Genomic DNA, 14,670 nt, shown 5'->3' on the forward strand with positions numbered 1-14,670 from the left:
GTGGGGGTTCAAGTACACGGCCAGCTGTTGTCACTTTTATGACGGAGAGGTTAGGCTATTTTTACTTCTCCTCAGGTTCATTCATTTCATGATAATTTCGTTATCTCTTTTGATAGCTTAGTAACCTTCATGCATTTGGTAGATATTCTACATCAAATATGTTAGAGCAACCTTCTAAAATCTGCATCCATTAGGAAAGATAAATTTTAAACTGTTCTTTGCTTTCATCGACATCTTTGTTTTTTTTAAAATGTTGCTTGAATTTTAATTTATTTGTATGTGACTATGTGTAGGCCTAGATAGGTTCCATGAGTTTATTCCCTGTGTTTATTCCCTACATGTGTACTTCACCGTGTTCGTCTAGTGTAGGGAATAAATATACAAAGTTTATTCCCTACATGGGTACTTGACCATGTTCGTCTAGTGTAGTGAATAAATATACGAAATAAAGAACCGATCATAGAATCAAAGGAGTGTGAATACATCTAGATGCTTAAAATTCCATTTTATTAACTCCTACTAATGTCTTCTAGGACAGTTGTTAAAACTTAGTGATTTCTACTAGTGTCAACTCATAATATGTATCTTGTGCTTATCTACTAGTGAATTCTAAATGTCCTCTCAGTTTATACTGTTTTCTTAATTGCATCAGAAAATGATTGTATTTTTTTAAAGGAAAAGTAGGGATCCTCATTTTCAATAAACATCACTTGGTGATAGGATAAAACAAGAATACTTATCTTCATTCATTTGTACCATTCCCAGCCAACAAGATTCATCAATAAAATTGAACATTTAATTAAATGTTAAGTTATGATGTCTATTTTTATGACATGGAATAGGATTTTTTATGAAGAGCATCTAATGAAAACAGCCAATTTTTATCATTTTAGAGCAATTCTTAACAATCATATTTTTTGTTCAAATTAATCTGATTATCTTCAACTTTGCACACACACAAAATATTTGTTTTTTAATCAAGATAAAAAACCAAAGCAGAGTAGTTTTACAAGGTCACGGTTAAATTTTGTGGGCAACATTTTAACACACAACACAATACTACTTACAAAGCCAATGACTGCATACAACATATTGAAGCACAAACACTGCGCACCAACCACTTGCGCTAAACCTTGATGGTGACCTTTAATTTGAACACATACACTCACACATTGATACTAATAATTTGAGCAAATAGAATAATTGAATGTAGCCACATGTGTCAATATCATGTCGATGTAAGACATTGACACATATCGAACACCCACACGTCTTCAAACTGAAGTGTCATTGGTAGATAACTTTAACTTGTGATGACTGCATAGAAAATATTACAGACTTTGATCAAGTCCAAGGTAAATTGTCTAGAAAACACCGGAACACATTATATATATACTTGAGGAACGCCACAAAAAGTGTGCATAGCAAATTGATCCCTTTGGCCTTTTTCAGAGTAATAATACTTGAGGAACTCAACGTGATCATAAGGCTTAAAAAGCAAAGGATGTTCCTCATCCACTAATTCCTCCGGAGCTTTTATAATGTACCCTCCTTTAGGGATAGAGAACAACCCTGTTGAATATCTTGCCTTATTCCCACTCATCATTACCCGGTGAAACGGCGAATGCAACCTCCCGTTTGACCATGCCTGCAATGTTCATGTTATAAGACAAATTTCAATATAAATCAATATACACCATAATAATACATTTTAACAACATAGTTTTAAAAATGCATGCGGCCACGATCTAGGCCGTGGCTTCAAATACTTTGAGGTTTTGACAACATTGCTGCAAATGTGGCTATATCAGATGTATTTAGCTATGACTAATTGTAGTATTAAGGATCACGATGCTATCGCGGCAATGATTTAGAAAATGATAATTTGTTAGTAATGAGGAATGGTGAATGGAATTATACATGGAGAGTATCACCAATCATTACTACAAAGCTGCATGAAGAAGGTTTGTAGCTGATCCATTTACCATCTTTGGTCATAACTTCTAAACCCTCCACTTGATTTTGGTACAATATTGTCACAACATTCTTGTCAGTGTGTGTGCTGAGTCCTAATTTTGTGTCACTTGTTTGAGGGCCTTTGTATTTCATAACTCGGAGAAGGTAATTGGTTGAGTTCATGTGTTCCTCCAAATACTTTTCAATACCTAAACTCTCCAAAATCATCTTCCTAATAATCTGATCCAACTCTGTTAGCTCATCAGAGAAGGAATGTAGAGCTTTGCTGCAAAATTAAAACAAGATAATAAAGGGACTGATTAAAGAAATACTTCCTTTGTCAATATTCACATGTATTTGAAAAAGTCGATAGTGTAATTAATGTGTACATTTTGTGTATGTCTTTAAGCTTTTTAGTTCAGTGATGAGAGTTTAATACTATAACTTTAAGAGATGAAATTCAAATCTCATGAAAAAACAGTTGTGAAATAACCATCGGTGTTTAATCAATAATTTTGCTTTTCTACCATTTTTTAAACAAAAAATTACGGACCAAATTGATACGTGTACATACCTAAAATTTTGATTTCCATCTTGCCACAAGATATTGGTCATACATTTTACTTTCTCTAAGATATTTGCATCATCGATGCCCATACTCTCATAAAGTGGAACCATAGGGTATTGACCAACATAACCATGATAAGGTTTCTTAGACACATTGAGTAGTTTGGTTTGTAAAGGAAGATCAAAAAGCTCTTCTAATGAAGCAAATATGGCTTTGCGAAGTTCTAAAGGGAATTTATCAAAAGTTGCTTCAAAGCAACCATACTCTACTAGTGCCTTGTACACTTGGGACTTCACCAATTCCCTGTTAGAGAATAGTAATTATATTATTATGTAAGGGTAGTGTGGTCTTTTCAAATCTTTAGTTTATATACTATATTGTAACTCTTATGTTTCTAAGTTTTGTTACATTCTATTGAAACCCTAAATTCAATGGTCTTTCTCTATGTTTCTACATGTTCAATCTTGTTAACATGGTATCAAAGAGCTTGGTTAATTCATTAGCAATTTGTTGAAGATAAATTACATGGTGTATTGTTGGCTTTGGCTTGTTACGATTTTGGATAGTAGTGAATTGTTATTGTTATTGGATTGCAAACTTTGGTCAAAAGCACTGCTTCTATCGAACGGCAATTTTGAAGGAGATCAACAATTTGGTTTAGGATTTAATCATGCTATCTTCAGGTTTTGATTTTTCAAGAGTAATGGTATTTGTGATTTGATTAATTATTGTTTAGAAAGCTGGTTACGGAACTCTTGGAATAATGCTATTTGTGATTTGATTAATTATTGTTTAGAAAGCTGGTTACGGAACTCTTGGTCTTGGCCTTTATTTGATTTTGTTTGCAATATTTAGCAATTTGAAGTCTAATTGGTTGCTGAGGTAATTGTGTTGGTTCACTTGATTGTTTGATAGTATGGCTGTGTCTCCTTTGGCCGCTCCTCTCCCTATTGGTATTGGTATTGATAATGTATATTCACATGAGACTACTTCAAGAGTATTTGATCTTGTTGAACAGTTCCAAAAATTTCTCGCGACCCAGCCACATGCAACGTCTGTCTCCCCTATTAAAGGTTTGACCCCTTCTAATTGTTCAAGTATCTCTTCTATATGGATCCTTGATTCTGGAGCATCACATCATATGTCATATGATCATAAGTCTTTTTTATCTTTAAATTCTAAATCATCCATGTCAGTTATGACTGCTGATGGTACTCCTATGCCAGTAGCAGGAGTTGGGTCAGTGTCCACGTCTAATTTGTTTCTTTCTGATGTTTATTATATTCCTAATCTCACATTGAGTCTTGTTTCTGTTAGTCAATTGTGTGATTCTGGTTACTCGGTTATGTTTTCTTCCACTCATTGTTATGTGCAGGATACACAATCTGGGAGGTTGATTGGGACTGGTCATAGACATGGGGGACTTTATGTTTTGGATGAGCTAAAAATTTCAGATACCGCAGCCTCAACTTCTACTTCCACTATTGATTTATCATCTTTTCGTTTGAATTTATCATCTTCTAAATTTTATTTGTGGCATTCTCGTCTTGGTCATGTTTCAGCATCTAGATTAAAATATTTAGCCTCTACTGGAGCTTTAGGAAAATTGCAAATTAATGATATTTCTGATTGTTGTGGTTGCAAACTTGCCAAATTTTCTGCCTTGCCTTTTAGCAAAAGTGTTTCTGTGTCCAAAGCACCTTTTGATTTGGTTCATTCTGATGTGTGGGGTCCATCACCGATTCTTACCAAAGGTGGGTCAAGATATTATGTCTCCTTTATTGATGACCATACTCGTTATTGTTGGGTTTATCTTATGAAAAATCGTTCTGAGTTCTTTAATATTTATCATATGTTTCGTGCTATGGTTAAAACTCAACATAATGCTGTCATAAAGTGTTTCCGTTGTGATTTAGGTGGTGAGTATACTTCTAATAAATTTTCTGAGTTACTTGCTTATGATGGTACTATTCATCAAACTTCTTGTACTGATACTCCTCAACAAAATGGTGTTGCTGAAAGGAAACATCGTCATATTGTTGAAACTGCTCGTTCACTTTTGTTGTCTGCTTCAGTTCCATGTGAGTTTTGGGGGGAAGCAATTCGCACAGCTGTTCATGCTATTAATAGAATTCCGTCATCAATCACCTCAGGTTTGTCTCCCTTTGAAAAGTTGTATGGTTCCACTCCTGATTATTCTTCTTTGAAAGTCTTTGGGTCTACTTGTTTCGTTCTTCGTCCACAAGTAGAACGTAATAAATTGTCTCCTCGTTCAACAATATGTGTTTTTCTTGGTTATGGTGAAGGTCAAAAGGGTTATCGTTGTTATGATTCTTCAAGTAAAAAATTGTATGTTTCTCGTCATGTTGTGTTTCTTGAGCACATACCTTTTTTCTCTCTTTCCTCTGATTCGAATACTCCTAGCATGTCTGAACTAACTAATATTGATCCTTTTGGCATTGATGATGATATTTCTAGTAATTGTAATTTTGAGAACTGCAGGGATGGTACTAGTTCTACTCCAGATACATATGTCCCTTCTGCCCCAACGACTACTCAACAACCTCCTGTGACTGTTGTTCCTACTGCACCTCCTCCGTCACCATCACTACCTCCTCCTCCTCCTCCTCGTTATCCTATTCGTGATCGTAAGTCTACTCAGTTGCCTGATTTTGTTTATTCAACTTATTCTGCTTCTTTTGCTTCTTTCCTAACCTCTGTTCACAGTTTATTTGAGCCATCTTCCTATAAAGAAGCTATTCTTGATCCCCTTTGGAAGAAGGCTATGGATGAGGAACTTGCTGCTTTGCACAAGACAGATACTTGGGACATAGTACCTCTTTCACCAGGAAAACGTGCTATTGGGTCTCGTTGGGTATACAAGATTAAAACCAAGTCTGATGGGTCAGTTGAGCGCTACAAAGCTCGTTTGGTGGCTAAGGGATTCTCTCAACAATATGGTATAGATTATGAAGAAACATTTGCTCCTGTGGCCAAGATGACTACTATCCGTACTCTTATTGCTGTTGCATCTGTTCGTCAGTGGCATATTTGTCAAATGGATGTTAAAAATGCTTTTCTAAATGGTGATCTTCAGGAGGAAGTTTATATGGTACCTCCAGCAGGTGTTTCTCATAATCAGGGGGAAGTGTGTAAGTTGAAGAAAGCATTATATGGTCTAAAACAAGCTCCTCGAGCTTGGTTTGAGAAGTTCTCTGCTGTGATTATATCTCTTGGATTCAACTCTAGTGATTATGATTCTGCTTTATTTGTTAGGACAACTTCTCATGGTCGTATTATACTATCCTTATATGTCGATGATATGATTATTACAGGTGATGACGTTGATGGAATTGATGAATTGAAAATACAGTTAGCAAAAATATTTGAGATGAAGGATTTGGGTCCTCTTCGCTATTTCTTGGGAATTGAAGTTGCATACTCTCCTCGGGGTTATCTTCTATCCCAATCCAAGTATATTGCCAACATTCTTGAGCAAGCTCGCCTCTCTGATACTCGAGCAGTAGATAGTCCGCTAGAGTTGAATGTGAAATATGTTCCATCAGATGGCGTTCCTCTATCAGATCCCACTTTGTATCGTACTCTGGTTGGAAGTTTGGTGTATCTCACTATTACTAGACCTGATATTGCTTATGCGGTGCATGTTGTGAGTCAGTTTGTTGTTTCTCCCACTACTGTGCATTGGGCAGCAGTGCTTCGCATTCTTCGTTATCTTCGGGGAACTCAGTTTCAAAGCCTTTTGTTTCCATCATCTTCTTCCTTAGAGTTGCGTGCTTACTCTGATGCAGATTGGGCTGGTGATCCTACCGACCGTAAGTCTACCACAGGGTTTTGTATTTTTCTTGGAGATTCTCTCATTTCTTGGAAGAGCAAAAAGCAGGACATTGTCTCCCGCTCTTCTACTGAAGCTGAATATCGTGCTATGGCATCCACGACAACTGAAATTGTTTGGCTGCGTTGGTTACTTTCTGATATGGGTGTTGCTCTTTCTGAACCTACTCCTATGTATTGTGACAACAAAAGTGCCATTCAAATTGCCCACAACTCAATATTTCATGAACGCACTAAGCACATTGAAATTGATTGTCATTTCACTCGTCATCATCTTCAGCATGGCACCATAACTTTGCCTTTTATTTCTTCATCCTTGCAGATTGCTGATTTGTTCACGAAGACGCATTCTATTAAACGTTTTCGTTTCTTGATTGACAAACTCTCGTTGCTTCCTATCACTGCATCTTGAGTTTGAGGGGGGATGTTAGAGAATAGTAATTATATTATTATGTAAGGGTAGTGTGGTCTTTTCAAATCTTTAGTTTATATACTATATTGTAACTCTTATGTTTCTAAGTTTTGTTACATTCTATTGAAACCCTAAATTCAATGGTCTTTCTCTATGTTTCTACATGTTCAATCTTGTTAACATTCCCAATTAGGACTTTTGGCTTCCAAGTTGAGGTTAGTGAAGTGAATTAGTGGAAGCTTTGGTGTGGTTTCTGAGCCCATATTTTCACTTTTCTTTCCCTAATTTGATTAAGGGTAATACTTAGTTTAAGCTATCTTTATGAGTGTTATTAATTAGTTTTAGTGATTGTGTTATATAACATGTGTGTTCTACATTGTAAATTTGTAATAGTGACATTGATAATATTAAAATGGTTATTTTACATTGACAACTTCTATACCCTTGAGCTTTATTGCCCGGGTATAGTACCAAATATCAATTATTTGACCCTATTTTTTTTTATCTTTATATATTTAATTTAATTAGTTTTAACTGAATTTTAATTTTAGTTTAACTTTACTTATGGGTGTCCGTACTCATTATTTTTCTTAGTATTTTATTTATCCTCCTTGAAGGATTTTATTAGTGTTGATGATGTATCAGAGGAATAGTTTTGGACTTTTGGTAATCGCTTAAACCAAGCATATCAAGACTGCAAACAAAATTATTGGTTTATTTTGGCTTTTGATTCTCTTTTGAGCTTATTTAAAACTCTTAAATTTTGATGTTTGGAGTTAATAAACAAAAGTACACTTCATGTGGTATCTCAATGATAAAAGTTTAGGCCTATAACTTAAAAATGATTTATACTTACTTACCACCATCTAATAACACTAGCAAGACTCTTTTAACTATTAGATCAAAACTTTGAGTTTAATAAAAAAACTTATTTCAAATTATTCGTATAAACTAGCTAGGATTTGGCCACTCTTACTAGCTGTGTGCAATCTCATTTATTTGTTTCTTAACAAACTTAACACGAAAGTTTATGATAACTCCAAGTTTGGTGACGTCATTCTTAGTAATATGAAAATTATTCACTACCCTCTTCGACTCCAATTTTTTTTTAGGTTAAACAACATTCTTAGTTACAACATTAACTGCATTGAGAGCATATGCATACTCCTTATAGGATTCACCTCAGCATATGTTAACGCTTTGTCCATGATGAGTCTAATGAGGCAAATCCTATAAGGAGTATGTATCACTGTAAACTGTACATCGGAGATGGAAAATTTTGCAGAAGTAAAGAGAGTTAATTGGTTCCATAGGTGAAAATGTCCCGAGTTTAAGCTCCGTATTATGATCTACTTAATGTATAACATATAATACTAGTTATATAATGATAGTCCTACTAGCAGCAATGCGTTGAGGCAAGCCTAGGTTACTAAAAGGAGTAAAATAACAAAAGGAGTAAAATAACAATGCTGAAAAGTCCCACATCAGACAAATCATGGAAAAATATATTCTTTATAATCAAATGAAAAATTAAAGTAATTGCCGAGCTTGGTAACGCTTGCTTGTAACCTAAGTTGGGGCATTAAGGTGTTGGAAAAGTATATTTGCAAAAAAAATATTTAATTATGTTAAATGCATTATTTAATTATGTTGTTGTAGAAAAACTCAAAAAAAAAAAAAAAAAAGTGGCACATAAAGCTCCGACCAACAACCTTTTTGTTATTTCTTTACTTTTTATTTAATTAGGTGAAAACTTAGGTGATAAAGGCATGAATGTGAAATTTTCACAAAAAAAATAAAAGACTTAATTCAAACTTTGGAGATAATCTTGATGGTCATTGTTTACCTCTCTTATCGAGCAGCATTTTTAGCAATTTTTTTTTATTTTTCATCACCGGTTTAATCTGGTTTGGGGGAGCAATTTTACATGTATACAACAATTTGTATGTTTTTGTCAAAAAAAAAAACTATTTGTATGTTGTTTTTATTTTTATTTTATTTTTGCATTGTGTATGTTGTCTTTATTACGCAACCACATTTGAATTGTTTCGTACCACAATTCTCTACTGATCAGCCTCTCATCTACAATTAAATTACACTCTTTAAAATGTTTCACACCATCAAAACACAACACATTTCCTTTGAATCTGTGTTCCATCATTATCATGCTCTTCTACAACGAGTTTATGATCTCAGTATGATGCAATTTTACCATGTTATTGATGGAGCTAATTTCATTAGTTCTAGACTTTAATTTTCAATAAGGTTAATTGCATCTTTGACCATTCTATAGGAAATAGCTCTCTCAGTAACAACTTTTAATCCTTGTCAAGTCATGTGCATCGGACATGCGAATCAAAATCTTTTTGTGCATGTAAATATTAAGGAAGACCTTTTGTTACCTCATATCATTCCACAATGAAAACAATAATGCAAGAAAGAAGCACAAGGTTGGAAGTTTCCATATTTTGAAAGAATGTGTTTGTATTGTGAACTTGATGATGTAGCCAAAGAAATCATATGGTACAAAAAAATACATATAGGAGTAGGACTTAATAGTTTAAATACCTCCTTGCTACTCAATGTAGGACTTACAACACAACCTTACCACATACACATGGATTTCATCTCGAAAACAACTTAAAAGTTTTTCTAAGATTTTAAATTTGTCATCTCATACGTTGCTCGAGAGAGATATACTGTTGAGAGATGGTGCTTAAAAAAGTTAAAATGGTAAGACTCAACAACCAACAAAGAGGCTTATGTGCATTGGAATAGTTACTATGTTTTGAAAGCTACAGACTACATTCATGTGCGTTGTCGATCGTGTGCATATTATGAATTTGATTACGAATACAGATTTGTTGATAATAGTTTTAAGAGCTATTTATGGCAATAATAATGGATACATCATTTTTCAGTCATCAAAAGAAGACTGCAAATCAGCAAGTCCTTGTTTTCTGAATGAACAAGAGGGAAGATTTGACAAAAATAAATAAGGAAAATGAAATGTGCGCGCTATCATAATGATAGTACAATACTGAACAACAAAGTCAATTATTTTAAAAGAAATTTGTGATGATTTACAGTGCAACAAGCATCCTCCAAGTTGACGCCTTATGCTGCTTTTGCTTGCTGATAAGAAAAAAAAATAATGTCAATTGAATTTGGTTATTTTGATATGCAATTGTGGTACAAAAATCAAATGAAAATAAGACTCACTCGCTTCTCTTCCTCAATCTGCGCTTTGATGAAGGAGTAGAGTGCTACTCCAGCAATTGCAATGGCAGTTCCTATGCCAGTTTGGGTGGAAATCTTGTTACCTGCACATGTGAAGAAATTAGTCAACCAAAATGTCAGATCCTCGAGAAGATACTACCTCTGGCTCTAATTATAAGATCCTCGAGAAGAAATCTTGTAGAGAGTGCAAAATGGTGCTTATAAAAAGGGACGGAAGTAGAGAGGTTTCTTGAATGGAAATTCGATAATAAATAAATAAGCACAGGTGAGATTTGAACGTGCAATATGACGAAGGGGAAAGCAATATTTACCGAAGATAATTATTGAAAATCCGATAACAAATACACGTTTGAGTACGTTGCCAACTGCGTGAGTAAGAGGAGCAACTCTCTCCAGTGTGTTGGTGGCCACCTGGTGATGAAAATCAGTATAAGCAAATGTTAACAGAGGACTAGTAGGACACTAAAACTAAAATAGCACGGACACGAACACCGGACATGACACGGACACCAACACATCGATGCTGATAATAATTTGAAAAAATGACATAATTAAGTGTAATCATAAATGTTAGTGTCGTGTCGGTATCTGACACCGGACACGCCTAATCTGAGGAGTGTTCCTGCTTTATATTCATTAAATACTTTCAGCAGGCTATAATATTATCCAAAATTTAAATTATTACTTGGAAAATGAGAATTTAATTACCTGGTTGTAGAGATGGTAAAACATACCAACCCAAAAGAGATCTGATACAAACTTGACCAAACCTACTTTAGCAATTGCATCATTGAAGCCGGTCTTCAACAGTGTAGGCCCTTCCAGCTATGTGATGGGATCAAATAATCAAATATTTAAGGATGCAATGCCAAATTAAGTATATTTTATAAAACCATAATACAAATTAAGTATTAATCCAGAGAAAATATGAAATGTTAATTGACTCACAATTAAGGCTGGTGGTATGCAGACAATTAGAGCAATGATTGAAATGTAGGCATAGATATTGGTACTATCCATATCAGTCTGCACAAAGAGTTATTTAATAATAATAATAATATAATATAATATATGAAAAAAGATTAATAGTAAGTATATTAGAAGAAATATAATTAACCATGGCTTTCTTTGAATAGATACTCCTGTATGTAAATGAAATGTTTGAAATCATAGCACTTATGAATCCCAGCCAGTTGAATGAGAGCTCAGTCAAAGATGCCAGTGACACACCTGTACAGTATCGCATATAAAATTACCACGAATTTCATTGACAAATGACAAATTAAATTCCTCTAATTCTGAATAATGAAAGAGATAATTAAGAAGTTAATTACCAAGAACAACTGGAGCTAGTGAGAGCCATAGAGTGATAGGAATGGATTGTCCAAGTATGAACTGTGAAGCAGCAGCATTAAAGAATGGCTCAAGAGCTGAAACACACAAGTTTAATTAATTATTACCATTAGAAATTAAAGTAGATAAATTACAATAATAGTATAGTATAATATAACTCGTTGCATAAACTTTGATCACCTTTAATGGTATGTGTGAAAGAAACAGCAACTGCAGCAAATGAGACATTGCTAGTCACATGGCCTAATGCATGACACACAGCTACTGGAATCAGCAACTTAAGCAGGTTGGCATCTATTGGCTACAGAACAAACAATAGCCAAATGCATCATCAATACAAGATTAGTGTATAAGCATTCATAATTAGTAGTATTTTACTATTTTTTAAGATTCAAATAATCTAACATATTTATTTAATGTGAAACTATAAAATATTGTGTCTCAAAGGGTTCAATTTCATAAAAAAATCTAACCAGAAAAGTGGTGCCATTAGCAAATACTACTAGCAATTTGGTTTAGTGTCTGAGTGGTAGGTAACACACATAAACTAGTTTATTATATCAAGTAAAAAGTTTTTCTAAGTGGTTTATAGTTTCAAGTAGCGTTTAAACTTATAGTTCATAGTTTAATTTTGCCGAACAAAGTCATGGGCCGAGAGACTTACAGCGCGCTTAGGAAGGCCCACGGTCCAGCTTATCAAACAGTAAACCACTCCCACAAGTAAATGGATAACCGACACGAAGCTGCACATACAATCACAACCAATCAAATTCGTCAAATTCAACAAAGAACTAAAGAAGCTAGTATAATATAACGAGAAAATTGGGAATTTTTTTAAATTTTATCTATATATAATATAATATAGCAAACTAACATGTGCGAAAAGTATTATTAATAAAAAGTGCATAAAGTAGCTGTTAATTTAGGCATTTAGCACACATTTAAAATAATTTATAAATAATTAATTAAAATATTGCAATAACACTGTATAATTAATTAATTAGTAGTTATTCCACATTAGTCCCTCCAATCATTATTATATGCAGATATTAACCTTTCAGCTTTGTTAAACAACGGATGTACATAGATCAATTATATTAGTTAGTTATTTAATGAATCTAAGATTTTTGCTTATAATAATAAGGAAGAGATAATAAACCATAAAAAAAGTGACGAAGTTGGAAATATATAAATAAGAATCTGCAGTAATAACTTACTAAGGATAGGGGAAATAATTATAGATCTTCTTGTTGAGAATGTTGAAAATCACATTCAAAAAGTACCTGCATCATCAAAAGGACAAAGACGTAATTTCAACACTCAAACCGATCACAACCACTCACACACAATCTCCAGTAATACACAGTTGCAGTAACAAAGAGTGAAAAAACACAGACACTGTTACAGATTGCAGTTAGTTACGTAACCTACCAAGTGAAGAAGAAAAAACCGGTAACAAGAGCCGGATACCGGCTAAAAAACCCGGTCGGAGCCACCTTCTCTTCTCTGTAAACAAAAAAAACAATGACATTAGTGAGTACAGTAACGAGACCGAGTTCACCGAGTCAGAACGGATTAAACGGACCTCACCCGGCGGAATCTTTTCCCTCAGCAGCGGCGAGACAAGGACGGAGTAGCACAGCACTTTTCTTAAGCGCCGGTGAACACAACTCCGGACGAAGTTGTCTTCCCCAAACAAGGTTCCCGCCATCGGAAACTGATCCGATCGATTTCACGGAGAGGAGTGAAGCATTGGTGGCGAGATTTTCCCGATGAAGTTTGTTGAGACGAGGGAGGGAACAGAGAGTGGTGGCGCGTGACAACACTCGTGACTCCATTGGAATCAAAATGTTGAAAAACGATAAACGAGAAGAGAGTGATATATGGATGATGTTTGTGTTGTTTGGTTTTGGTACCTGTGGTTAGAATTAACCGTTTGTGTTTTTTGATTTTGCGGGTTGGGGTATAATCGAGTGTTTCGCGGAACATGTTAGTTGGATGTGGTTTATGGTGTGATTGACGTCGATAGAGATTGATGATGGAGTGGAAAGCTGATGTGGTGAGGGTGTAGGATTGTATGGTGGAGATGAGATGATATGGTGTGGTTGGATGGGAGTGAGTGGGACCCTCTTATCTGTAGTGTGAGATTTGTGTCCAAGGTGGAATGGTTGATTGGTGGTGACTGGATGAATGAGTGTGTGACTGTGTGTTTCTATTTTTATTCAAAAAAATCATCGATGCCTTATCGTGTCAATGTTCTTTCTTTGCTTGTGATCGATAGTAACGTTACGAGTGTGTTAGTGTTGTTAATGTACTACTTAGTACTGCTAACTAATGTCACGGAATGTCACCGAAAACAAGAAAAGAAAGTGTTTTCTTTTACCATAAAAGCCTTTTGTTTGACAAAAGGTCGGTAAAAGGCTAGTGTTTTTTTAATGTCACTTTAGTTTGATATATGTAACTGTGATCGGGAGGGGGCTGACACCACTTAACTATCCCTCGAATCTGATTATCGAAAAGAGTTGAAACCACTTGATGTTAAAATTTACCCTGAATAAGATTAGGCGGTCTGGTGGGCGGATACTTATGGTGAAAAAAAAGATTAAATAATTTATCAGGGGTAACAAAGATAAGGTGTGAATGAAGTGTTATGATAAGTTGGGCAAATAAGCCAATGAAAAGATTTCTATTACTTTAGCATCAACCGTGGGGCATGAAGCATGATGCTATATAGATGCTCAATACTTATGGCAGAATTGTCGTTGGATGCGAAAGATTTAGATCTCCTATAATTGTTGCATGATGTAGTAGTAGTTGTGGAATTGTTAGATCTAGTAAGATAAAATTTCATGGAAAATTATTTGGGTTCCAAAATTATTTTCTAATCGGAAAGTTTGCAATGCAGTAACTACATGGAATTTGTTTCCATGTTATTAGATATGGTAGTCATGTTTTTCTAATTTCTACCATGTTACCTCTAGTACGTATTTGGTCGGATTTAATTCGTCGTTGGTTTAATGGTGATTGATGCTAGACTTTGTATGGACCACAGTTCGATTTCCCGCAACTACGATCGGGAGGGGTTTGAAACCACTCGATGCTACAACTAACATCCGAACCAGATTAGGCAATCCAACAGTCGAATACTGATGGTGAAAACAAAACAAAAAATGTTTGATTTAATTCGGCGTAATAATCGATAAATTCCCCTTCTACTTCACTCCAAATTTTCCCCTTCTTTTGGAAGAATTATGTTCATATTCCTCTTAGGCCGACTATTGATCACATA

General features: G+C 34.7%; 3 protein-coding genes across 3 annotated transcripts; 1 reads left to right on the forward strand and 2 right to left on the reverse strand.

Moving 5' to 3' along the window:
- Positions 1–1,025: 1,025 nt before the first annotated feature.
- LOC123914034 (probable 2-oxoglutarate-dependent dioxygenase AOP1) lies at positions 1,026–7,097 on the reverse strand. The gene is made up of 4 exons (XM_045965006.1): positions 6,975–7,097; positions 2,531–2,827; positions 1,921–2,242; positions 1,026–1,648 (listed from the first exon to the last, which is right to left on the reverse strand). The coding sequence occupies exons 1-4, from the start codon at positions 7,049–7,051 to the stop codon at positions 1,385–1,387; spliced, it is 960 nt and encodes a 319-aa protein (XP_045820962.1). The 5' UTR covers positions 7,052–7,097; the 3' UTR covers positions 1,026–1,384.
- LOC123914029 (uncharacterized mitochondrial protein AtMg00810-like) lies at positions 2,834–6,963 on the forward strand. The gene is made up of 2 exons (XM_045965002.1): positions 2,834–3,207; positions 5,622–6,963. Exon 2 carries the CDS (start codon positions 5,634–5,636, stop codon positions 6,786–6,788), a length of 1,155 nt encoding a protein of 384 aa, XP_045820958.1. The 5' UTR covers positions 2,834–3,207; positions 5,622–5,633; the 3' UTR covers positions 6,789–6,963.
- A 2,504-nt stretch (positions 7,098–9,601) lies between the features above and the next one.
- Positions 9,602–13,666, reverse strand: LOC123914028 (triose phosphate/phosphate translocator, chloroplastic). The gene is made up of 12 exons (XM_045965001.1): positions 12,972–13,666; positions 12,813–12,887; positions 12,599–12,664; positions 12,046–12,124; positions 11,562–11,682; positions 11,363–11,458; positions 11,146–11,258; positions 10,977–11,054; positions 10,737–10,853; positions 10,340–10,439; positions 10,011–10,111; positions 9,602–9,923 (listed from the first exon to the last, which is right to left on the reverse strand). The coding sequence occupies exons 1-12, from the start codon at positions 13,217–13,219 to the stop codon at positions 9,906–9,908; spliced, it is 1,212 nt and encodes a 403-aa protein (XP_045820957.1). The 5' UTR covers positions 13,220–13,666; the 3' UTR covers positions 9,602–9,905.
- Positions 13,667–14,670: the final 1,004 nt, after the last annotated feature.

The sequence above is a fragment of the Trifolium pratense genome, linkage group LG3, assembly GCF_020283565.1.
Source record: "Trifolium pratense cultivar HEN17-A07 linkage group LG3, ARS_RC_1.1, whole genome shotgun sequence".
Classification (NCBI taxonomy): domain Eukaryota; kingdom Viridiplantae; phylum Streptophyta; class Magnoliopsida; order Fabales; family Fabaceae; genus Trifolium; species Trifolium pratense.

What these genes read in the sequence shown, in the direction of transcription:
- LOC123914029 (XM_045965002.1), top strand. Translation starts at nt 5,634, where the DNA reads ATGGTACCTCCAGCAGGTGTTTCTCATAATCAGGGGGAAGTGTGTAAG.
- LOC123914034 (XM_045965006.1), bottom strand. Translation starts at nt 7,051, where the DNA reads ATGGGCTCAGAAACCACACCAAAGCTTCCACTAATTCACTTCACTAAC. An exon ending in GAAGCCAAAAGTCCTAATTG is followed by an intron (nt 2,828 to 6,974) that starts GGAATGTTAACA and finishes ATTCTCTAACAG; the next exon opens with GGAATTGGTGAAGTCCCAAG. An exon ending in TGATTGGTGATACTCTCCAT is followed by an intron (nt 1,649 to 1,920) that starts GTATAATTCCAT and finishes TGAACATTGCAG; the next exon opens with GCATGGTCAAACGGGAGGTT.
- LOC123914028 (XM_045965001.1), bottom strand. Translation starts at nt 13,219, where the DNA reads ATGGAGTCACGAGTGTTGTCACGCGCCACCACTCTCTGTTCCCTCCCT. An exon ending in TTTACCATCTCTACAACCAG is followed by an intron (nt 10,440 to 10,736) that starts GTAATTAAATTC and finishes TTTCATCACCAG; the next exon opens with GTGGCCACCAACACACTGGA. An exon ending in ATTTTCAATAATTATCTTCG is followed by an intron (nt 10,112 to 10,339) that starts GTAAATATTGCT and finishes TCACATGTGCAG; the next exon opens with GTAACAAGATTTCCACCCAA.